We start from the raw sequence: 25,652 nt of genomic DNA on the forward strand, positions 1-25,652 counted from the left end.
CAACTGTTTATTTAAAGTCTTTAGCATTTATAGTTAATGACATGGAAAAAATAGACACCTAGCTGAATCTTTGGGGTAAGCCCATGCATGTGAGATGAGACATCCAAGACACATTATAAGGAAGGGATGTCACAGCTTATATCCCTCCAGGACCATAATTTTCATGTCACCTGTGGCAACAAGAGAGCCCCTGTCTTGGGATTGTTATAAAGAGGGCCACTAAAGGGAAAACTGGACTTATATCATTCTTGAAAAAGAATAGACAAGGAGCAGACCAGCATCATATTTTTAAAAAAGGAACTAAAATAAATAAATAAATAAATAGGAACTCAAAATTAGATGTTAAATATTTAAGCAGAAATATATGTAAATAAGCTTCTTATTAAATTGGCTAAGAAAGTCAATACTACCTTAGACTTCCTACTGCACCATATCATAATTGTGGGGAAAGAGAAGCTCTTGGTCAGGAAAAAAAAAAAAGTATTAAGTCCCACATATCATCCAAATATGGTTTAATGTCAGTCTTTTTCAAGCACATACCGTAATTTCTTGAATGTGTCAGACTTTCTATCTTCTTCTATTAGCAGCTCTAGGAATGGCTGCTGAACAAACTTGGCAGAGGCAGGTATCTCCTTTTTGTCAGTGATCAAAGGTATAGGCCGCCTAAGATTCAATTTATACATCTCTTGAAGCTAAAAACAAATAAATCAGTAGAGGTAAAAAAGAGTCAGAGTCTTTAAGAAGATCTGAGCTGGCCCTAGCTAAACTGTGACTTTCTTTTCCATGGACTTGCAAATCCTTTTTCTCCATCCTCTTTCTCTCTTCCTCCAATCACACCTCCACCTCCAACACACAATTTCAGAGGTGGCACTATGTTATATAAAAACCTTTGTCCTGGGCGCCTGGGTGGCTCAGTGGGTTAAAGCCTCTGCCTTCAGCTCGGGTCATGATCCCAGGGTCTTGGGATCGAGCCCCACATCGGGCTCTCTGCTTGGCGGGGAGCCCGCTTCCCCCTCCCTCTCTGCCTGCCTCTCTGCCTACTTGTGATCTCTGTCTGTCAAATAAATAAAATCTTTAAAAAAACAAAACAAAAAACAAAACAAAAACCTTTGTCTGAGGAGCCTCAATGGCACAGTAGGTTAATCATCTGACTCTTGGTTTGGGCTCAGGTCATGATCTCAGAGTCGTGGGATCAAGCCCCAAGTAGGGCTCTGCACTCAGCATGAAGTCTGCTTAAGATGCCCTCTTCCTTTACCCCTCTCCCCCACACTCTCCTGCTTGCTCCCATTCTCTCTCAAATAGATAAATAAATCTTTAAAAAAACAAAACGAACAAACAGAAAAACCCCTCGATCCTGCATAACCTGTAGTCCTAGTCCTCTTATTTCCTAGCTGTGTGACTTTGGGTTAGTTGCTAATTTTATCTGCACCTTTCTCCTCATTTCTAAAACAAGGATAATAACACAGGGTTGTTGTGGGTGTTGTATAAGATAAAATATATGAATATACATCATAAATTGTGAAGCACTATGCAAATCTAATGATGGCTAACACTTACTCAATACTTGCTGAATGTAACATGCTTTTTATATATTAATTCATTTGGTATTTCCAACAATCTTATGAAGTATGTAATGTTATTATCCTCATCTTACCTTTGGAGATCTGAAGCTCAGAAAATTTATACCTTGCCCAAGGTCTCTTAGCTAACATGTGGCAAAGCTGATTTGAACCCACACAATCTGGTAGGAGAACCAACCTCTTGAGTGTAAGGTATTTATTCATTTCTACCCTCTTCTCCCTTTTGCTTTTTTCTCTCCCTTCTTATGCCTTGATAACCACTTCATCATCTAGATCGTGGATCCCCTGACCCCAGACCCTTATTCATCCCCTGAAATATCCTTGATATGTGATTCCTGTTAGATAGTTCATGACACTGCCAACTCAGCTTGCTTTATTCCACCTACATTGACCATATTTTCCAAACCAAAACCTCAAGAGTATCCTTTTTTTTTTTTTGTCAAAGAGCTTTAATATTTGAAATATCACTGTTCTAGAAAATTCAGAATATGTCTGATTTGGACCAACTATGGTAAGAAATGTCTTTGTACCTTCTAAAGCATCAAGTAATTTTATACATTAATTTAGTGAAATAAAAGGATATATAGATATAAAATACTCCTAGAATACCAAGAATGTTCTAAAACTCCATGCTGGAACATGTGGTGGGAGCATGTAATCCCAGAGCAAAGAACTCTAATCTCAGCTTTATAACTTTTTGGAAGGACACTATCACTCTCAAAAGCATACTAATGATTATCTCAGAAGAGCTTTGGGACATAATGAGTGGGTATCAGAGTTTAACAGGATCTTCTGGGCCTGGTGCTATGTAAGCAAGTTAAATAAACTCTTACCTCCTTTATTGTATACTCATTCTATTAAATTTTGCTTTCTGATAGGTTTTTTAAAAAAAGATTTTATTGCTTAGTAATCTCCACACCCAATGTAGGACTTGAACCACAACCCTGAGATCAAGAGTCACATCCTTCCACTGACTGAGCCAGCCAGTTATCACACTTTCTGATAGTTTTGAGGAGAGAAGTAACCATCATGAATCAGTTGGAGAGTGGTGACTTTAAGAGGTTTCATATCTAGAGGCTGGTAGATGCAGGTTGATTAGGAAGGAGTTGAGCATTTATGGACATCTCCCCCGTTCTAATCTTTTCCCATCTAGAGAGTCCAGCCAGTATCCCTAATGTCAAGTTAGGAGTTTTCACTGGGGTCATGGTATACTGGCTTGAATGGTGAACTCCTCAAAAGATATGTTTCCCAGAATCTATGAATGTGACCTTATTTGGCAAAAGGGACTTTACAGATATAATTTAAGGATGTCAAGGTGAGATTACCCTGTATTGACCAGGTGGGTCCTATATCCAATGACACATGGCTTTAAAAGAGACAGAAGAGAAGACATAAGACACACTGGGAAGAAGGCCAGGGGAAGGTCAGAGGCAAAGGTCGAAGTTATGCAGCTATAAGCCAAGGAAAGCCAAGGATTGTCAGCAGCTACCAGAGTTCAGGAGAGAGGCATGGAACAAATATCTCCTTCAGAGCTTCCAAAAGGAACAAACCCTGCCAACACCTTGATTTCATGAACTGGCCTCCAGAACTGCAAGGGAATTTATTTGTGTTGTCTTAAGCTATCAGGTTTGTGGCAATTTGTTACAGCAGCCCTAGGAAACTAATATACGTGGTATCTCCAGGTAAATGTTATTTTGCCAAGCTTACCACTTTTCATTTTTCTTACAACACACTGGGGAGGGGAAATAGAAAACAAGTTACCTGGCTAAATAAGAACATCATTTTCCTCAGGCACTGATTCCGTTTCTGCTCTAAAGACTTCTGTTTGTTGGTCCAGACCTGCATCATCTTTTTCTGGTAGTCATCAATTCTGTTCAGCATTATGAAGAGGTTCTGGGTCTCATAACCTTTCCCTGTGTTTTGGAGGGCTTGTAATCGTCTGATTATGTTGTTTCTTGAAAAAATTTTAACAAGAATGAGATTGGTATAACGACTGACCCTAACTCAGCTAACCTGGGCCTAGTTATTTTCAGTTCTCATCCTTAGTAAGTAGAGTGGGATGTGATAGGAGTGGGAGACTTGCTTAATGAGACCTTAATCTAGTTTCTTATATGACTTTATTTTCAAAAATCTATATGACTGTCAAGTTTTCATTGAGTTTTTTAGTGTTATAATAGTATTGCTTATTATTTTAATATTTAATATTATTTTAATAATTTTTTATTTTAGTATGTTAATATAATACAAACATATTTAATATATTGTTTTAATATTAAAATTTTGGTATTGATATGTGTAAGATATATAGAAGGTAGTTAATATAGTTGTGAAAAAGTCATTGTCCTTGCCTTCAAAGCACTTACAAACCAGAATGGAAGACTAATAAGTTAACTGTGTTAAAGAGAATGAAACAAATGCTAAATAGAAATATAAACATGCTGTTGGAGCAAGAAAGAGAGCATAATTTATACAAGAGAAATAAAGAAAGCCTCATAGGAAGAGGTTGCGTAGGATCTTGAGGAACAGTGATAAAAATATACTCTCTCTCTTGACAATAACATGTACCACCACGTTTGAGCCTTCTGAACAGATAGTGTTTTGCCATCTCTGTTCTACAGGAGAGGAAAAGGAATCTGAGCAAAGTTAAGTAATTTTCTGAAGTTATATAATTAATAAATATCAGATTTGGGAAGCAAACCCAAATCTTCTCTATTCCTACAATACCAGTATTTCTCAAAATGTGGACCGTGATCACCTGGACTGAATGAATCATTTGGGCAGAGGTGATGGGGTGGTGGTGGTACTTATTGAAAAGGCGAATTCCAGTGAAAGTGCAAGTTTCTCCAAAAGAAGAATGTAAATCTCAGTGGCTAAAAACAAAATTTTACTTGTTGCTCATACTACAAATCCATCATGGTTCATCAGGGCGTGAGCTTCATTGTATACTCTCAAGGACACAGGCTATCTGAAGAGCCATCACCTTGAACAATGTGTGTTATGTCAGAGGAAAAGGAGACTCGGGAGGGCCTCAAACTAATAATGACAAGCTCAGCACAGAAATGACATATACAAATTCTGCTTACATTTCATTGAAAAGTCCTGGCAAACAGCACTAATGACTATCACAAAGATTCAGCATCATAATAATAAAACTACAATGAATAATAAAAAATAGAAGTGACTCATCTATATGCAACCAACAAAAATTAATGAAAAGTCTCTATATGGACCTAAATGATACAAGAATCTATGATGAAGGTACATTCAAATCTATAGGGGAAAAGGTAGATTATTTTGTAAGTAGTGATGGAGCAACTGGGTGGCCATGTAGAAAAAAGTCACATTCATATCTCTCAACAGAAAGTTGTGAATCAGAAACTTGAATGTTTAAAAAAAAAAAAAGCTAATAACCAACTATAAAAGTTTCAGAAGAAACCTAGAAAGAATTTTTTATATTTCTCAGAGTGGAGTGGGCCTTTCTAAATAAGGTACAAAATATTTTTGAAAATAGCGAACCTGGGGTGCCTAACTGGCTCATTGGTAGAGCATGTGACTCTCAGTCTCAGGACTGTGAGTTCAAGCCCCACATTGAGCATGCAATCCACTTTAAAAAAAAAAAAAAAGCCCAAAATAAATAATCCCACTAAAAAATGGGCTGAAGGGGTGCCTGGGTGGCTCAGTGGGTTAAAGCCTCTGCCTTCAGCTCAGGTCATGATCTCAGGGTCGTGGAATCGAGCCCCATATCGGGCTCTCTGCTTAGTGGTGAGCCTACTTCCTCCTCTCTCCCTCTCTGCCTGCCTCTCTGCCTAGTTGTGATCTCTGTCTGTGAAATAAATAAATAAATAAAATCTTTTTAAAAAATGGGCTGAAGATATGAACAGACATTTTTCCAAAGAAGATATCCAAATAGCTAACAGAAACATGACAAGATGCTCAACATCACTCATCAGCAGGGAAATACAAATCAAAACTACAATGAGATATCACCTCATGCCTGCCCAAATGGGTAAAATTTAGCAATTCAGGAAACAATAGATGTTGGCAAGGATGTGGAGAAAGGGGAATCTTCTTGCACTGTTGGTGGGAATGCAAACTGGTGCAGCCACGCTGGAAAACAGTGTAGAAGTTCCTCAAAAAGTTAAAAATACAACAACCCTACCACCCAGCAATTGCACTAGTAGGCGCTTACCCAAAAGATAAAACAATAGTAATTCAAAGGGGCACATCCACTATGTTTATTGCAGCATTATCACAATAGCCAAATTATGGCAAGAACCCGAATGTCCCTCAACTGATGAACGGATAAAGAAGATGTGTGTGTGTGATGGAATATTACTCAGCCATCAAAAAGAATGAAATCCTGCCGTTTGCAACTATGTGAATGGAACTAGAGTGTATTAGGCTAAGCAAAACAAGTCAGTCAGAGAAAGGCAAATAACGTATGATTTCATTCATATAGGAGAAGGGAAGGAAAAATAAGATGCAGAGAGGGAGGCAAACTGTAAGAGAGGCTTAAATATAGGGAACAAACTGTGGGGATGAGGGTGGGAGGATGGAGTAATTGATGGGCATTAAAGAGAGCACTTGATGTAATGAGCACTGGGTGTTGTATGCAACTGATGAATGACCAAATTCTAATCCTGAAACTAATACTACACTATATGTGAACTAACTTGAATTTAAATAAAATTAAAATTAAATAAAATAAAATTTTGAAAGAATGAAAAATGAATGAATGAATAAATACATAAATGAAATAAGTGTTCTGATTATATCTTGAAGAAGTCCGGTTTTGTACCTTGTTCTAATCCTTAGTTCCCAAATCAATTCAGTCCTCAAAAAATGTAAATTTCATTGGAACAGGGTACGTACTTTGCCTGTTATTATTTGCCTATTATATATTTGCCTGTTATTCACTGGTGTATCCCTAGCCCCTAATATAATACTTGCCACATTTAACAAATATTTATTGAATAAATGATATGTTTTCCTATAATTTATATAAAAATAATAATATATAATTATAATTATAATAATTATATAATAATAATAATAATAATAACCTTTTCCAGTACAGGTTTAGTTTGGCATCTTATAATTTTAGGTAAAAGATAACCCCAAAACAATAATTTGGTAACCTCAAACATAAATGCTAAGGATAACAAGACAGTTGTCACTTTCCCTATTTCTGCAGTTTTTAAAAATCAGGACCAGGACCTTCCATGTCACTTCAGCAGCAAAGTTGCCGTGGCAACAACTTGTATATAACCTGCCATTTCCTGTTTCAAGAATCATACAACTTCTGGTGAACCCAAGAAGATGAAAGAAATTTAGACTTAGAAGTTTAGAATAATTGGGACCAACTTTTAAAGTTGGTATTTTGGAGATCAACCATGATCCACAAAGTATATCTTAGTATCTCTGCTAGAGATATAAATGGATGAAATAGATCATGTTACATGACATTTTTATTTCCCAAAAAAGTATATCTCCTTTTGGTATCTTAAATAGGCTTCATCCCACAGACCTTTAATATTCTAGAACATCTAATATGACAGATATGTATATACTTATAGGACAGTGAAGGGAGGATATTTGAAATCAGGACTAAACCAGAAAACTGGACATTCAATATTTACATCTACCTTGCACGCTGGATCAGCCTGTAAGCAATGTACTTGCGGAATAGGTATCCCAGCCGAACTGTGTCTGTATGAAGTGTCTCAATTATGAGATTCCTAGCTGTTGTGTGTAGCTGTGAAGGGAGTCCAGAAGATTTTGTGGCCTGATTTAAGAGTACCAGGTTCTTTCTCTGAGCTTCCACATCAACAAAATACCTCTGCTCTTTGAGCTCTTGGGGAGAGGAAGGGGGCACCATCATCTTGGGTTTCTTAGTAACTGAATCTGAAGTCAGTATCCAGGACTTGTCTATAGGGGGGAACTGGGTTTTCTGGTCCCATTCAGAAGATGAGATCTGTGACCTTTTGGGCAGTTTAGTAAAAAGAGACTTCACGAGAGGGGGAAGGGCCCTCCCACCAACGTAAGGGGTTTGTGATACTGGTGTCCTGTAATCGGTGAGATAGGACTGAAATGTTCTATATTGTTCTGTGGCACTAGGATCATGGCATGTCTGGAATTCTTCAGAAGTGTCAGAGATCCCTGATATTTGGAAATTCTTAGCAGTAAAAAGGACTGATTTAGATTTCAGAGAAGAAATAATTGCCAATTTTTCCTTACTTTCCTTAGCTATAGAAGAGGACATATCTTTCTGGGGCTTTCCAGCGGTTAGGGAAGTCCATAGTGTTGGAGGATGCCCAGGGGTGGGAGGGATCCCCAGTGGGAAAGTTTGATGCTGCTCAAGAGTAGAAGGGACTTGTGGATAGAGAGATTGCTCGTAGATGGCAGGGAGCTGGAATGCCTGGGGCTTCTCAGAAAGTGTTAAGGGTCTAGGTTCCAGGACGGAAGAAGTCCCAGGAACCAAGGGCTTCCTAGGGGAAAGAGGAGCCAAGAGAGGGGGAAACTGGGCAGAGGAGAGTGGAACTCCAGATATAAGGGGCTGCCTGGGGGCAAGCGGGGCCTCTGATATCAGAGGTAGCTGAGGAGTCCAAGAGTCTCTTAAGAACTTTCTAGAACTAAGAAAGGTCTCCGGTGCAAGCTTCCCAGAGGCCAGAGGGACCTCTGGTGCTACAAACTGAACAGTTTGACCTTCAGAAACCAGGGTCTGTTTAGAGGAAGGAAAAGTCTGTGGTACCAGGAGCTTCCCAGGGTCAGAAGGAATTCTCATTCCTAGCAATTTCCCAGGGGCTTGGGAAAGAGGAGACCCTGATACCTGCAAAGGAGTAGAAGAGACCTCAAATACAGAGGACTTCTCAGCAATAGGAGCAGATGCTGGGGCCTGCCTAGGACTTGATGTAAAGGATTTCCCAGGGAGGACAGAAGCCTTCAATCTTTGAAAAGATCTAAGACCGGAAGGAGCCAATGTGGGGAACTGCTTAGAAATGTGAGGACCACCTGGTGTAATGGGTTTATCAGTAACAGGAATGATCCCAACTTTCAGGGTACGTTCTAAAGGAGGTTGGGGCCCAAGTGGTGAGGGCTGTTCCCTTGATTGTTGGTCCTCCTCAGACATGAGAGTAATACCCATGGGATGGGATTGTCCTGGGAGGAAGGGAGCTCCCAAAGTTTGCACTTGCTCAAGGGGAGATTCTATAGCACGGAATTTATCTGAGGTGAGAGGGACCCCAGATTTCCGGAAGTGTTCTGGAGAGAAAGAAACCCCTAATGCTTGAGCCTGTTCTAAGGAGAGAGGGGCACCTAAACCTTGGGTTTGTTCAGGGGTACGAGGGACAGCTGACAACCAGGGACTTTCTGGAGTAATAGAGACCCCCGATTCCCAGGCCTGTGCTACAGTGAAAGGAGACCCCGATGCCTGAAGTTTCCCAGGAGTGAGTGTGAAACCCAAGCTCTGGCATTTCTCAGGAGTGAGGGTGACCACCAGTGCTTTGAACTGGTCAGGGGTAAGAGTGATGCCATTTGCCTGGATCTGTTGAGGGGTGAGAGTGAGCCCCAGGGCCTGGGCCTGCTGAGGGGTGAGTGTGATCCCCTGTGCCTGAGCCTGCTCAGGGGTGAGAATGATCCCTAGTGTCTGGGCTTGCTGGGGGGTGAGTGTGATCCCCAGTGCCTGGGCCTGCTGAGGAGTGAGAGTGATCCCCACTTCATGGGCCTGCTCTGGTGTAAAAGTGATTCCCAGGGCCAGGGCCTGTTGAAGGGTAAGAGTAATCCCCTGTGCCTGGGCCTGCTCAGGGGTAAGCGTCATCCCCAGTGTCTGGGCCTGCTGAGGGGTGAGAGTGATCCCCAGTGCCTGGGCCTGTTGAGGAGTGAAAGTCATCCCCTGTGCCTGGGCCTGCTGAGGGGTGAGAGGAATCCCTAGTGCCTGGGCTTGCTGTGGGGTGAGAGTGATCCCCAGGGCCTGGGCCTGTTCAGGAGTGAGAGTGATCCCTGGTGCCTGGGCCTGCTCAGGGATGAGAGTCATCCCCAGTGCCTGAGCCTCCTCAGGGGTGAGCGTGATCCCCGGTGCCTGGACCTGCTGGGGTGTGAGAGTCATCCCCAGTGCCTGGGCCTGCGGCGGGGTGAGAGTCATCCCTTGTGCCTGGGCCTGCTCCAGAATGTATGTGGCCCCCAGTCCCTGGGCTTGCAGGGGGTCGTGTGTCATCCCCAGTGCCTGGGCCTGTTTAGGGGTGAGAGTCATCCCTAGTGCCTCACACAGCTGAGGTGTGAGAGGGATCCCCAGTACCTGGGCCTGCTGCGGGGTGAGAGTGATCCCCAGTGTCTGGGCCTGCTGTGGGGTGAGACGGATCCCCAATGCCTGTGCCTGCTGGGGAGTGAGAGTCATCCCCAGTACCTGGGCTTGCTGGGGAGTGAGAGTGATCCCCTGTGCTTGGGCCTGTTCGGGGGTGAGCATGATCCTCAATGCCTGGGCCTGTGGAGGGGTGAGTGTGATCCCCTGTGCCTGGACCTGCTCAGGGGTAAGAGTGATACCTAGTGCCTGGGCCTGTTTTGGGGTGAGAGTGATCCCCTGTGCTTGGGCCTGTTCAGGGGTGAGTGTGATCCCTTGTGCCTGCGCCTGCTCAGAGGTGAGTGTCATCCCCAGTGCCTGGGCCTGCTCAGAGGTGAGTGTCATCCCCAGTGCCTGGGCCTGCTGGGGAGTGAGAGTGATCCCCTGTGCTTGGGCCTGTTCGGGGGTGAGCGTGATCCCCAATGCCTGGGCCTGTGGAGGGGTGAGTGTGATCCCCTGTGCCTGGGCCTGCTCAGGGGTGAGAGTGATCCCCAGTGCCTGGGCCTGCTCAGAGGTGAGTGTCATCCCCAGTGCCTGGGCCTGCTGGGGAGTGAGAGTGATCCCCTGTGCTTGGTCCTGTTCGGGGGTAAGGGTGATCCCCAATGCCTGAGCCTGTGGAGGTATGAGTGTGATCCCCTGTGCCTGGGCCTGCTCAGGGGTGAGAGTCATCCCCAGTGCCTGGGCCTGCTGGGGAGTGAGAGTGATCCCCTGTGCTTGGGCCTGTTTGGGGGTGAGCGTGATCCCCAATGCCTGGGCCTGTGGAGGTGTGAGTGTGATCCCCAATGCCTGGGCCTGCTCAGGGGTGAGCGTGCTCCCCAATGCCTGAGCCTGTGGAGGTGTGAGTGTGATCCCCAATGCCTGGGCCTGCTCAGGGGTGAGCGTGCTCCCCAATGCCTGAGCCTGTGGAGGGGTGAGTGTGATCCCCTGTGCCTGGGCCTGCTCAGGGGTGAGAGTGATCCCCAGTGCCTGGGCCTGCTCAGAGGTGAGTGTCATCCCCAGTGCCTGGGCCTGCTGGGGAATGAGAGTGATCCCCTGTGCTTGGGCCTGTTCGGGGGTAAGGGTGATCCCCAATGCCTGAGCCTGTGGAGGTATGAGTGTGATCCCCTGTGCCTGGGCCTGCTCAGGGGTGAGTGTCATCCCCAGTGCCTGGGCCTGCTGGGGAGTGAGAGTGATCCCCTGTGCTTGGGCCTGTTTGGGGGTGAGCGTGATCCCCAGTGCCTGGGCCTGTGGAGGTGTGAGTGTGATCCCCTGTGCCTGGGCCTGCTCAGGGGTGAGAGTCATACCCAGTGCCTGGGCCTGCTGGGGAGTGAGAATGATCCCCTGTGCTTGGGCCTGTTCGGGGGTGAGCATGATCCCCAATGCCTGGGCCTGTGGAGGTGTGAGTGTGATCCCCTGTGCCTGGACCTGCTCAGGGGTGAGAGTCATCCCCAGTGCCTGGGCCTGCTGGGGAGTGAGAGTGATCCCCTGAGCTTGGGCCTGTTCGGGGGTGAGCGTGATCCCCAGTGCCTGGGCCTGCTCGGGTGTGAGTGTGATCCCCAGGGCCTGGGCCTGCTCGGAAGTGATAGGGATCCCCTGTGCCTGGGCCTGCTGAGGTGTGAGAGGGATCCCCTGTGCCTGTGCCTGCTGGGGGGTGAGAGTGATCCCCTGTGCCTGGGCCTGCTGGGGGGTGAGAGGGATCCCCTGTGCCTGGGTCTGCTCAGGGGTGAGAGTGATCCCCAGTGCCTGGGCCTGCTGGGGGGTAAGAGTGACCCCCAGTGCCTGGGCCTGCTGAGGTGTGAGAGGGATTCCCTGTGCCTGGGCCTGCTGAGGTGTGAGAGGGATCCCCTGTGCCTGGGTCTGCTCAGAAGCGATAGGGATCCCCTGTGTCTGAGCCTGCTGGGAGATGAGAGTCATCCCCAGTGCCTGGACCTGCTCAGGGGTGAGAGTCATCCCCAGTGCCTGGGCCTGTTCAGGGGTGAGAGTGATCCCCTGTGCCTGCTCCTCAGTAAGGGTGAACCCCAGTTCTTGGGCCTGCTGAGGGGTGAGAGTTATCCCTTGTGTCTGTGCCTGCTCATCAGTGAGGGTGAATCCCAGTGCCTGGGCCTGCTGGGGGGTGAGAGGGATCCCCAGTGCTTGGGCCTGTGGAGGAGTGAGTGTGGTCCCCCATGCCTGGGCTTGCTCAGGGATGAGAGTGATCCCCTGTGCCTGGGCCTGCTCAGGGGTGAGTGTGATCCCTGGTGCCTGAGTCTGCTGGGGGGTGAGAGTGATCCCCTGTGCTTGGGCCTGTTCAGGGGTCAGTGTGATACCCAATGCCTGGGCCTGCTGAGGGGTGAGAGTGATCCCCCGTGCTTGGGCCTGTTCAGGGGTGAGTGTGATCCCTAGTGCCTGGGCCTGTGGAGGGGTGAGAGTGATCCCCTGTGCCTGGGCCAGTTTGGGGGTGAGCGTGATCCCCAATGCCTGGGCCTGTGGAGGTGTGAGTGTGATCCCCTGTGCCTGGGCCTGCTCAGGGGTGAGAGTCATCCCCAGTGCCTGGGCCTGCTGGGGAGTGAGAGTGATCCCCTGTGCCTGGGCCTGTTCGGGGGTGAGAGTGATCCCCAATGCCTGGGCCTGTGGAGGTGTGAGTGTGATCCCCAATGCCTGGGCCTGCTCAGGGGTGAGAGTCATCCCCAGTGCCTGGGCCTGCTGGGGAGTGAGAGTGATCCCCTGTGCTTGGGCCTGTTCGGGGGTGAGCATGATCCCCAATGCCTGGGCCTGTGGAGGTGTGAGTATGATCCCCTGTGCCTGGACCTGCTCAGGGGTGAGAGTCATCCCCAGTGCCTGAGCCTGCTGGGGAGTGAGAGTGATCCCCTGTGCTTGGGCCTGTTCAGGGGTGAGCGTGATCCCCAGTGCCTGGGCCTGTGGAGGGGTGAGTGTGATCCCCAGGGCCTGGGCCTGCTGAGGGTTGAGAGTGATCCCCTGTGCTTGGGCCTGCTCAGGGGTGAGAGTCATCCCCAGTGCCTGGGCTTGCTGGGGGGTGAAAGTGATTCCCTGTGCTTGGGCTTGTTCGGGGGTGAGTGTGATCCCCCGTGTCTGGGCCTGCTCAGGGCTGAGAGTCATCCCCAGTGCCTGGGCCTGCTGGAGAGTGAGAGTAATCCCCTGTGCCTGCTCATCAGTGAGGGTGAACCCCAGTTCTTGGGCCTGTTCACGGGTAAGAGTGATCCCCTGTGCCTGGGTCTGTTCAGGGGTGAGAGTGATCCCCAGTGCCTGGGCCTCCTGAGGGGTTAGAGTCATCCCCTTTGTCTGTGCCTGCTCATCAATGAGGGTGAATCCCAGTTTCTGTGCCTGCTGGGGAGTGAGTGGGATCCCCAGTGCCTGGGCCTGTTCAGGGGTGAGAGTGATCCCCTGTGCCTGCTCATCAGTGAGGGTGAACCCCAGTTCTTGGGCCTGCTGAGGGTTGAGAGTTATCCCCTGTGTCTGTGCCTGCTCATCAGTGAGGGTGAATCTCAGTTTCTGGGCCTGCTGGGGAATGAGTGTAATCCCCAGTGCCTGGGCCTGTTTTGGGGTGAGAGTGATCCCCTGTGCCTGCTCATCAGTTAGAGTGAACCCCAGTTCTTGGGCCTGCTGTGGGGTGAGAGTTATCCCCTGTGTCTGTGCCTGCTCATCAGTGAGGGTGATCCCCAGTTCCTGGGCCTGTTGAGAGGTGACAGTGATCCCAAGTTCCTGGGCCTGCTGAGGGGTGACAGTGCTGCCCAGTGCCTTGGCCTCCTCAGTGGTGAGACTAATCCCCAGTGCCTGGGCCTGTTTAGGAGTTAGAGTGAGGAACTTTGTGGTAGACTGTGCAGAAACTGGAATGGCCTCAGGTGAGGGCGAATGTGTGGAAGGAGAAGGAGTGATTAGTATAGGGTGCTTCCCATCAGCAAGAATGTCTAATGCCTTAAGATGACTCTGGAACTCTTTTCTTTGATGTAACTGGGGTGCTACTTTCTGTATGCTCTTCCACGGGGGAGACAATGTCATTGAAGTTTGGCCGAACATCTTTTCTTGTTCTTCAGAGTTTATCTCATTAATCTTCATCTGATCCTTTGTTTCTTTCTGCCTCTGTCTTTCATGGTCCTCTACATTTCTCCATGGCTCCTGCTTCTCCTCTTTCTCCCAATTTATTTCCAGCTCCTGATATCTCACTTCCTTCTGAGCATCCCTCTTCTGCTGTCCCTTCTCCTTCTCCAAGGGCACCACTTGTTTTTCCATTTTTTTATCCCATGCTTCCAGCTGCTGCTGTTTTGGCTTCTGATAATCTTCCTCTTCTCTTTGCGTTTGCTCCTCATCTTGCTCAGTCTGCTTTTGGATCCTCTGTTTTTGCTGTTCCTTCCACATTTTCTGCCACTGTTTCTGCTTCCGTTGTCCTTGCTTTCCTCCCTTCCTCTGGAGCCATGACTCTTCCTCCTGCAGTTTCTTCCAGAAACTCCCTTCTTGCAACTGGTGTTTGAGACGCTTACCAACTATTTTTTCTGGACCTTCTTGCAAATATTTCTCCCGCCTTTGTTTTTTCCTTTCCTTGCCATCTCTCCCTACTGTTGAGGCCACTAGAGCATCTCTTTTCCCTTCTAGTTCAGCCAAGATCATCTGTATTAAATTGTCAGTTAGTGGATCCTTGCTCTTAGATGACAGTAAGGTGCTAATTTCAGACTTTGCACTAGCGGGCTTCTGAAAATGCAATCCTGGCATAAATGAGACTTCTTTTTTTTGTTTCAAAAGTTTCTCTCCAGCCTGTCCTGCACTTTTTATATCTTTGTACTTCCTCAAGGTTTTTGTCACAGTTTCACCTACATTTTGGAAATATTCCTCTATTTTTTCCCTTATGATTCCTAATTTTTCAGCCTCTGGTGTTTTTAATAATTCCTCTTTTGGCACAGTCTTTTTATCCAAAGGCTTTCCTACATTATCAATTTTCTCTTTTAGGAAAGCCATTATGGCTTTTTGAAATTCTTCTAGGTTACTCTCTTCACTTCTGCCATTTAGACTTCCTAGAACTCTGGTAGATTCTGAAGTCTCTTCTGTTACCCTAGATTTGGGCTTCACAGGTCTATGAGACTTGACTTTCTTGGTGACTAATATGTCCTCTTCAAGTTTTCCCTCTTTGCTTGTGGTGGTTCCTGGAGAGACATGGTGCTTCTTTCCTTTTGTTTTCACTTTCTCAGAGGAATAACCAAGTTGGGTAAACCCAAATTGCTCTGCTTGGCTGCTCGTCTCACTTTTGCTCTCTTTGTCCATTGACTCAGTGGTGGATTCCTCTTTACTCTCTGAAGAAATCTGGCTTTTGTAATGTGAATACTCAGGTTTGAGCTTCCTGAATTGTTCCCATAAACCACTTGTTCCATTTCTGCCAACTTGGCTTTTTGTGTCAGTAGAAGGGTAATCAGCAGGGACATGTTCACTTCTTGATTTTCTTGATTCAGTGGATGACTTTGATTTGTCCTCAGAAAAGGATTTTATTTCATTTCTCTTCTTTTCCAGTGACTGTAGCTCCAAATGGTAATCAAGTTTGGTCTCTGAGTCTTTTTCTTTACCTTTATCATCACTCACATTAAATCCAGAGGTCTCATGAATATATGGGCCTTTAGTTCGCTTTTTTTTCTGTGATTGATACTGGTCATTCCCATCTTTCCTATAGACATCACCTTTTTTCTGTGATATCTTATCTTCAGTGATACCTTCAGAAGACTCTCTTTGCTTTTTTTTAAGTGAAGGATATTGCTCTTCAGTTAAATCTGGAGTCATTTCAGCTGGGGCTCTATATGAAATAGTTGAGTCCCACTTGATCCCCAAGCCTTTGGTCCCTTTTGTTTGGGCCTCATCTCTAATATCTTCAAGTTCTTTAACCAAAATATCATCCATATTGTCTTCTATGTCAGCTTTGCTAGTGGATGATTGTGAAGAAAGCTCAGGCAACACTTTCAAGGTTGATGTGGGTAATGCTGTACCTACTTGGGGTTCTACAACAATTTTGGACCGAAGAAGTTGTTCATATTTTTCTTCTGCTTCTTGAAGTTTCTGCTGAAGCATTTCATTTTTTTCACTGAGCTCTTGCATTATCTTCAAGGAGAGCTCTTTTTCTTTTTCACTTGTCTCACTTATGTACATATTGGCACTCTGGAGGTTAAAAATTTTTAGTTCATCATTTATTATACCCAAAGCCTTAGAAAGGTTTATTATTGTTGATGATATATATTTAATAGCATTGTTTTCCAATTTATTGAACATCGTAGTGTTTATGAGTTCCTGTAGCATATCTTGGATTTCTGAAACCTTTGTATTTGTTGCAAATTCATCACTGATCATCTGATCTGGTCTTAAAGCATGAGCTGTTGCAGGTCGCTTTATAACTCTTTCTTTCCAAGATTTCCATAGAGTACCTCTAGATGCTAAAGGGGAAAAAAAAACCATAAAACATAAAATAATAAGATTGCATTTCTTATTCTGTGTTGTGCTCCATCTTTGCTAAAACCTAAGGAATTTAGCCAAAATAATAGATAGCTATAAGATAAAGATTCATCAGAAAGCCTTGGTTCCCCTGGGGCACCTGACTGGTCCAGTCTGTAGAGAGTGTGACTTGATCTTGGAGCTGTGAGTTTGAGCCCCACATTGGGTGTAGAAATCACTTAAAAATAAAATCTTTAAAAAAAAAAAAAAGCTTTTCCTCCAAAATAATAGTATTATTTTTAAAAGAATAACTCTTTCCCCACAATCACCTAAAACTTTTGCTTCCAAAGTTTAGTCTTTATTCTTTATTTGTAATCTCAATTTACCTTCAGTTACAAGTTTGGGATTAGCTATAACAAAACTTTCCTTTGGCTTTGATTATGCTTGGTGCTTTCCATTTTCTTTCTTGGGTTTCTGTCTTTCCTCACTTTTCTGAACTACACTTAATCTTGATTTTTTCAGAAGAGTCAAAAAAGAGCACACAAAAGTCAAACCTTTGAAGGGGTTTCCAGAATGGCTAAACGAGAAACTCCACACATTTTCCCCTCCAAAAAAAGCAATGATAAAGCTTGGCAAAGCTGCCAAAACCAACCATTTTAGGACTTTGGAAAGTGACCAAAGGCATACAACAATTTGGTAAGAATTTATTTAAGAAAAATTACTAAACTTAAGTAAGAATAGGGGAAGTCTGTGATGTTTTTAGCTTGGAGCTTCTTCTGTCTCTAACTCCCCCAGCCAATGGCCTGGGTGTCCTACTAAAGCAAGGCAGGCTGAACAGATTGACAGCTCTACTACCTAAGGGGGCTGATTTGATGTGGAATAAAGTAGGGAAAAAACCATGCTTAGGGGCATCTAAAACAATACTTCCTTAACCCATACACAGACCCATTAGCAAAGAATAGAAGACTTACTGAATCAGTCAGGATCCCTTAATCATTGGCCAATTATTGACCACTAAGCTATGCTGACCCAATAGTGACCCCTAGGAATTCAGGCCTTAAAATAAAAACAAAAAGAATAAAAGAATAACTGAGCAGTGATATTAGTGACTGCACATTGTTGAGGAGACAGACTCCACTGAATTAGTCTAGAAAAGTCACTAAAAAACAAACCAAAAAAGTGACAAAAAGAAACCCTGGAGGTTATAGGGAAAATCATAATCTAAAGTTGCTATAATGGGCACCTGGGTGGCTCAGTCAGTGAATGTCTGTCTGCCTTCGGCCCCGGTCGTGATCTCAGGGTGCTGAGATCAAGCCCCGCATTAGGCTCCCTGATCAGTGGGGAGCCTGCTTCTCCCTCTACCCCCACCTCCTGCTCATGCTCTCTCTCTCTCTCTCTCAAATAAACAAATAAAATCTAAAAAAATTTAAAAAGTAAAGTTGCTATAATATGTTATCTGAAATGTCCACGTTTTTTTAGAGGTGGGGAGGGTCACAGGGAGAGACTCTCAGGCAGGCTCCCTGCCCAGTGAGGAGCCTGACATGGTGCTTGGTCTCACAACCCTGAGATCATGATTTGAGTTGAAATAAAAAAGAGTCAGGTACTTAATTGACTGAGCTACCCAGGTGCCCCTAAAATGCCCAGTTTTTAACATAAAAGGAGCATGCAGAGAAACAAAAGTACAACCTATACACAGAGGATAAAAGCAGTCAATAGAAATTTTCTCAGGGATTGGGAGGGGAGCAGATGTTGCACTTACCAGAAAAAGACTTTGAAAGAAGAATTATAACTATATTCAAAGAACTAAAGGAAGCCAAATTTTAAAATAAAGGAAAAATACAGTGGCAATTATCATCAAATAGAGCACATCAGTAAAGAGATGGAAATTAGAAAAACCAAGTGGAAAATTTAGACTTGCAAAGTGCAATAATTGAAATGAAAAATTTACCAAAAGGGCCAAATAGTAGATTTGAAATGGTAGAAGAAAATAACCAGCAAATTTGACACCAGATCAGTAAAGATTGTCTAATCTGAAGACCAGGGAGGAAAAAAAATTTTTTTTAAATAAACAAAGCCTCAAAGACCTGTGGGACACCATCAAGCATACTATTGTACAAGTGATAGAAGTCCCAGAAGAAGAAGAGAGAGAGGGGGGCATTAAAAATATTGAGGAAGTACGGGCTTCTGGGTGGCTCTGTCGGTTAAGTATCTGCGTTCAGCTCAGGTCATGATCTCAGAATCCTAGGGTTGAGCCCTGCATCAGACTCCCCATTCAGGGGGAGCATTTGCTTCTTCCTCTCCCTCTACCCCCCAATCTTAAAAAACATATTGGGGAAATAATAATGGCCAAATCATCTCAAATTTGATGAAAAACATTAATCCTCACATTCAAGAGGCTCATTGAACTGTACGTAAGATAAACATTAAAAAGATCCATACCTAGATACATCATAGTCAAATTATTGAAAGCTACACAAAGAGTCTTTAAAGAAAAAAAAAAAGATTTATCACAATCAAAGGAGACTCAAACATCAAAGTACAGGGGAACCATAGTCAATTTAACAGCTTACTACTTATTAGAAACAATAGAGGCCAGAAAACAGTGAGATGACAGATTCAAAGTGCTGAAAGAATAATTCTGCTAACCAAGAATTCTATATCCAGGACAACTGCTCTTCAAAAAATGAAGGTAAGACATCCATTCCCTGAAATAACGCTTTTCCCAAAGTAGCATGCACATGCAACTCTCATAACCATCCTCATTGCATGTGTCTTTTAACACCTCCCCAAATGCATTACAGATTTCTATTACATCCATTCCCTGAAATAACACTCTTCTCAAAGTAGTATGCATATACAGCTCTTGTAACCATCCTTTTTTTAAAAAAAATATTTTATTTATTTATTTATTTGACAGAGATCGCAAGTAGGCAGAGAGGCAGGTGGGGATGGTGGGAAGCAGACTCCCTGCTGAGCAGAGAGCCCAATGCGGGGCTCAATCCCAGGACCCTGAGATCATGACTTGAGCCGAAGGCAGAGGCCTAACCCACTGAGCCACCCAGGTGCCCCTCTTGTAACCATTCTTATTACATGTGTTTTCTTTTTCTTTTTTTTTTTTTAAGATTTTATTTATTTATTCGACTGACAGATCACAAGTAGGCAGAGAGGCAGGCAGAGAGAGAGTGAGAAGCGGGCTCCCTGCTGAGCAGAGAGCCCAATGCGGGGCTCGATCCCAGGACCCTGAGATCATGACCTGAGCCGAAGGCAGAGGCTTTAACCCACTGAGCCACCCAGGCGCCCCATTACATACGTTTTTAAACAGTTCTCTAAATATATTACATTATTCACGGAAATAACACACTCCTGTCAAAGTAACTTGCAAGTGAACACTCATATATCCATAGTTAATGCATGTGTTTTCAACACTTCTCTAAATGTGTTATGGAATGTCTATTACATCCATTCCCTGAAATAATTTTTTTCAAAGTACCATGCATGTACAATTAACTTTTTAAATGAAGATAAGAAATAATACATACAGATGACAACTAAGGATATGAAAAGATGCTCAGTGTTGTCTGTCATTAGAGAATTGCAAACTGGTGAAGCCACTCTGGAAAACAGTATAGAAGTTCCTCAAAAACTTAAAAATAGAACTACCCTACTATCCAGCAACTGTACTACTAGGCACTTACCCAAAGGATAGAAAAATAGTGATTTGAAGGGGCTAATGCACCATGATGTTTATTGCAGCATTACTGACAATAGCCATATTATGGAAAGAGCCCAAATTTCTGTCAACTGATGAATGGATAAAGAAGATGTGGTATATATGTATACAATGGGATATTACTCAGCCATCAAAAAAGCCTGCTTCCCCCCCCCTCCCCGCCTGCTTCTCTGCCTACTTGTGATTTCTGTCTGTCAAATAAATAAATAAAATCTTCTTAAAAATGTTTTTAAAAAACCAATGATTATGAAACTATATTGTTGGGCTTATGGTACATATATGGTTGGGCTTATGATACATACATGTAATATATATGACAAAGCACAAAGGAGGGGAAGAGAATGGAGCTATTGGAACAAAGATTCTATATTTTGCTGGTATTAATACTAATCAAATAGTGATAATTGTGATAATTTATGATGTATATGGCAATCCCTTAGAGCAACAACAAGGAAATTACTCCAACAATATAGGAGGAAAATGGAATTAAAATGGGACAATAGGGGTGCCTGGGTGGCTCAGTGGGTTAAAGCCTCTGCCTTCAGCTCAGGTCATGATCCCAGGGTCCTGGGATTGAGCCCCGCATCAGGCTCTCTGCTTAGCAGGGAGCCTGCTTCCTCCTCTCTCTCTCCCTCTGCCTGCCTCTCTGCCTACTTGTGATCTCTGTCCGTCAAATAAATAAATAAAATCTTAAAAATAAATAAATAAAATGGGACAATAAAAAATATTTGTTTAACACAGAAGGTAGTAACAGAAGAAAAGGGGAACAAAAGAGATGAGACGTGAAAAACAAACAGCAACGTGATGCGTGTAAATCCAACCATATCAATAATTACATTAAATATAAATGAATCAAATACTCCAATCATAAGTGAAAGATTGCCAAATTTTATGTGTGTGTATGTGTTTTGTGTGTATGTGTATTTATTTATTTACTATATATTTATATATAATATGTGCTTAACTTTTTGTTAAATTTGCTATAAACTCAATTTACTCAATTTACTAAATTTACTATAATATATATATGTATTTGTGTGTGTGTGTATATATATATTTTGAAGCTGACAGGACCCAACTATAAGCAACACATAAGCACCACATCTTTGAGTCAGCCTTACAAACAGTAACCACAGGGGAGCTGGAGAGAATATACTTATATCAAACACAATAGACTTAAGACAAAAAATGTTTCTAGAGACAATGAGAGACATTTTATTATAATAATAATAATAATAATAAGCTCAGTTCATCAGGAAGCTATCACAATTATAAAGATAATATACACCCAATAACAGAGCCTTAAAATACAGGAAGCAAAAACTGACAGAATTAAAGGGAGAAATAGACAACTCAATAATAGTTGGAAAGTTCAATATCCCACTCTCTATAATAGAACAGCTAGACAGAAAATCAGCAAGGAGATATTTGAAGACTAAAACAACAATATTAAATCAACTATAGAAACTCCACCCAACAGCTAAATATATATTCTTTTCAAGCACACACAGCACATTCTCCAGGATAGACTATATGGTATGCTATAAAGCAAGTAATGATAAATTTAAAAGGATTGAAAGAATGCAAAGTACATTCCCCAAAATACCTTGTAATGGGTAGATAGATAATATATAATTTCCTAGTGGTTCTGCTTCTCTGGTTGAACACTGACTGATACAAGTTTTTAATACAACACTAAAATCATGATCCATAAAAGAAAACGTTGATAAATTGATTTGACTTCATCAAAATCAAACACCATTGGGCTTCAAAGACCCCATTAAGAAAGTGAAAAGACAAACCACAAATTGAGAGAAAATATTTGAAAATCACATTTTTGAAAAGATTTTGTCTGTTTATTTGAGAGAGCAAGAGAGTGAGAACACAAGCAGTGGGAGGAGCAGAGGGAGAGGGAGAAGCAGACTCCCCACTGAGCAGGGAGCCCAATACAGTGCTCATTCCCAGGATCCTAGGATCATGACCCAAGCCAAAGGCAGATGCTTAACAAACTGAGCCACCCAGGCACACTGAAAAGTCACATGTCTGATAAAGGACTTGTATCCAGAATATATAAAGGACTCTTAAAATTCAACAAAAAAAGGATAAATATTTGAACAATCATTTCATCAAAATAAATCTAAGAATGGCTAATAAGCACCTGAAAAGATGCTCAACATCATTAGTCTTTAGGGAAATGCAATTTAAAACCACAGTAGGATACCGCTTCACACCTCTTAGAAAGGTTATACTCAAAAGACCATCACAAGTGTTATTGAAGATGTGAAGAAACCAGAACCTTAATACATTGCTGATGGGAATGTAAAATGGCGTTGTCACTTCGGCAATAACTTAACAATTTCTTAAAACATTAAGCATAAGCTTAACAGCAATTGATAAATGACCCAGAAATTCTACTCCTGGGTATCGACCCAAAAGAAATGAAAACATATATCCACACAAAGACTTAAACAAGTGTGTTCATAGCGGCATTCATAAAAGTCAAATGTAGAAACTTTCCAGTGTCCATGAACTGGTGAGTAGGTAAGCAAAATGTGGTATATGCAAGTAGTGAGATACAATTGGTAATAAAAAGAATAGGATACCACTAAGGTATCCTTTAACGTGGCTCAATTTCAAAACCATTATGTTAAGTAAAAGAAACCAGATATTTTATTTTTTTAAATATATTTTATTTATTTATTTGACAGAGAGAGAGAGATCAAAAGCAGCAGAGAGACAGGCAGAGAGAAATGGGAAACAGGCTCCCCACTAAGCAGAGAGCCCAATGCGGGGCTCGATCCCAGGACCTTGAGATCATGACCTGAGCTGAAGGCAGAGGCTTAACCCACTGAGCCACCCAGGTGCCCCGAAACCAGATATTTTTTTTAAAACACATATAATATGATTCCATCTTATGAAACATCCAAAAAAGGCAAACCTATTGAAACGAAATAGATTGGTGCATGTCTGGGACTGAAGTGGGAGTGAGGATTGACTGCAAGTTGGCATGAAGGATATTTATGGGATGAAGGAAATGTTCTAAAATTGAATTGTAGTGAGAGTTACACAACTCTAAATTTACTAAAAGTCATTGAATTGTACACTTAACATATGTGAGTTTTATGGTATGTAAATTGTACCTTAATAAACCCAGTTTTTAGAAAAAGTCAAATCTGTTTCCAATGTCTTCAAGCACCCTTACTTGTTTTTTTCCTTTGTCTCTTCTTTTCTTCAAACAAAAATACACTAATTCTGCACAGTAACTTGACATTGTTCTCAATAGCTTTGAACATTTCTGGTAAAAACTCCATTTGTGCTATCCAGCGGTGGTGTTCCTCAATATCAATTGCAGTCATCTCAGACAAAATTGCATCTTGAAGAGAGTAAAAAAAAAAAGCTTTTGTGCAGAAAAATAATTATAACTATATAAGTTTATAATATTGGCTAACTACTCCATATTATAGTATTAGGGAATGTAGGTATCTCATACTTATTGCTATTCTGAAGCTTTTCTCTATGAAGAGATGAAAAAGAGACTTGGAATAGAAACCTGAACAGTAAATCTTGGACATGAAAATACTCTGGTATCTAAAAATGTGAACATGTGTTTTAATATTGAGGAACTAAACCCGATTAACTCCTTTCATAAGTTATTTAGTATTTTAAAACCCTCATTACATGATATTTCTTGCAACTAAATGACATTCCCTTTTTTATATTCTAAGGTTATTCATTCTTTCATTCAACCAATGTCTCTTTTGTCATGTATTGTTCTAGATGCTGAGGGTACAGCACTAAATTAAATTCCCTGATTTCATACTACTTGCATTCTAGTGGAAGGAGATAGACAAAAATTAGTTATATAGTATGTCAGATGGTAAGAAATGCCACAGACGAAAATAAAGAGTAAAGAGTAATGGACAGTGTTGAGGAGTAGGGAATGGAGATGGTCAGAGAACATATCATTTTAAAGTGAGATATAAGCAGAAGATGAGCACATGCCTACTTGTGGACAGTGTTCCAGGCAAAGGAATAGTAAGCATAAAGACACTGGGCAGGGGCATGCTGGCATGCTTGAAGAAAAGCAAGGCGTCCAGAATAGCTGGCATTAAGTGAGCAGGACTATATTTTTCTTATATTATGCTGACTGAAACAGTGGATAACTGTTTTCTCAATAACCTCCTTAGTCTTCTTTAGTTTGATTAATCCTCTATAATTTATAGATCCTGTTCTCTAGCTTTTTCATCATCTTCATGGTTTTCCCTTGAGCCACCTCTGGATACTTACTCCATTCTTCCAACCAGGCCAGTATGTACACAAGAGTCTTTTCTCTAATTTCAACATTCTTAGCACAAGTAACTATTTTTTCCATGAAATTTACTCTCCGTTTCTTATATTCTGTAATGGATATTTTTCTTCCAGAGTGCACATTCTCATCAAGAGTGTAGCGATTTATTATCCGCTGTACATTAAGCATTATGTCAGCCAGCTGCATGTTAATGGCCTATAAGAATAAGAAGGGGGATATATTAATAAATTCTCAATTTGTTGATTTAATTGAACATCTGTTCATTAAAAACTCTCAACAAAGTGGGTTTAGAGGGAACAAACCTCAATATAATAAAAGCCATATATGAAAACCCACAGTCAATATTATATTCAAAAGTGAAAAACTGAGGGCTTTTCCCCTAAGATCAGGAATAAGACAAAGATGTCCGCTCTCACCAGTTTTATTCAACATAGTACTGGAAGTCTTAGCCACAGCAATCAGACAAGAAAAAGAAATGAGGCACCTATATTGGTAAGGAAGAAATCAGACTGTCACTATTTGCAGATGACATGAAACTATAGAAAACCTTAAAGACTCCACCAAAAAATCTATTAGAAGTACTAAATGAACTGAGTAAATTTGCAGGATACAAAATTAATACCCAGAAAATGGTAACATTTATATAGACTAATAATGAAGTAGCAGAAAGAGAGGTAAGAAAACAGTCCCATTTTACAATTGTGGAAAAGAATAAAATACCTATGAATAAACTTAACCAAAGAGGTGAAAGAAGTTTTTATTCTGAAAACTTTATTTTTTTAAAAGATCTTATTTATTTATTTGAAAAAGAGAGATCACCAGCAGGCAGAGAGAGAAGGGAGGAAGCAGGCTCCCCGCCAAGCAGAGAGCCTGATGTGGGGCTCAATCCCAGGACCCTGAGACAACAACCCAAGCCGAAGGCAGAGGCCCAACACACTGAGCCACCCAGGCACCCCCTATTCTGAAAACTTTAAAACATTCATGAAATAAATTGATGGCACAAATAAATGGAAAGATATTTCATGTTCATGTATTGGAAGAATTAATATTGTTAAAATGTCCATACTACACAAGCAGTCTACAGAGTCAGTTCAGTCCCTATCAAATAACAATAGCATTTTTTTTTTTTTTTGGAGATTTTTGATGACTGTTTCAATCTCCTTACTGTTTATGGGTATGTTCAGGTTTTCTATTTCTTCCTGGTTCAGTTGTGGTAGTTTATATGTCTCTAGGAATGCATCCATTTCTTCCAGATTGTCAAATTTGTTGGCGTAGAGTTGCTCATAATATGTTCTTATAATTGTATTTCTTTGGTGTTGG

The 25,652-nt window shown here is 42.5% G+C and overlaps 1 protein-coding gene across 1 annotated transcript in view; it reads right to left on the reverse strand.

Annotated features, from left to right (window-relative positions):
• FAM186A (family with sequence similarity 186 member A) overlaps positions 1 to 25,652 on the reverse strand; it is a gene marked incomplete at both ends in the record, with an annotated part of 74,219 nt that overhangs the window by 8,615 nt on the left and 39,952 nt on the right. Inside the window, 8 exons of the mRNA XM_080811834.1 lie at positions 541 to 692; positions 3,342 to 3,534; positions 7,226 to 7,685; positions 7,818 to 9,159; positions 11,212 to 11,679; positions 12,106 to 16,295; positions 23,226 to 23,396; positions 24,311 to 24,527. Coding sequence (XP_080667960.1) covers positions 541 to 692; positions 3,342 to 3,534; positions 7,226 to 7,685; positions 7,818 to 9,159; positions 11,212 to 11,679; positions 12,106 to 16,295; positions 23,226 to 23,396; positions 24,311 to 24,527 — 7,193 coding nt within the window. The remainder of the gene's footprint in view (positions 1 to 540; positions 693 to 3,341; positions 3,535 to 7,225; positions 7,686 to 7,817; positions 9,160 to 11,211; positions 11,680 to 12,105; positions 16,296 to 23,225; positions 23,397 to 24,310; positions 24,528 to 25,652) is intronic.

The sequence above is a fragment of the Martes martes genome, assembly GCF_963455335.1.
Source record: "Martes martes genome assembly, chromosome: 8".
NCBI lineage: Eukaryota > Metazoa > Chordata > Mammalia > Carnivora > Mustelidae > Martes > Martes martes.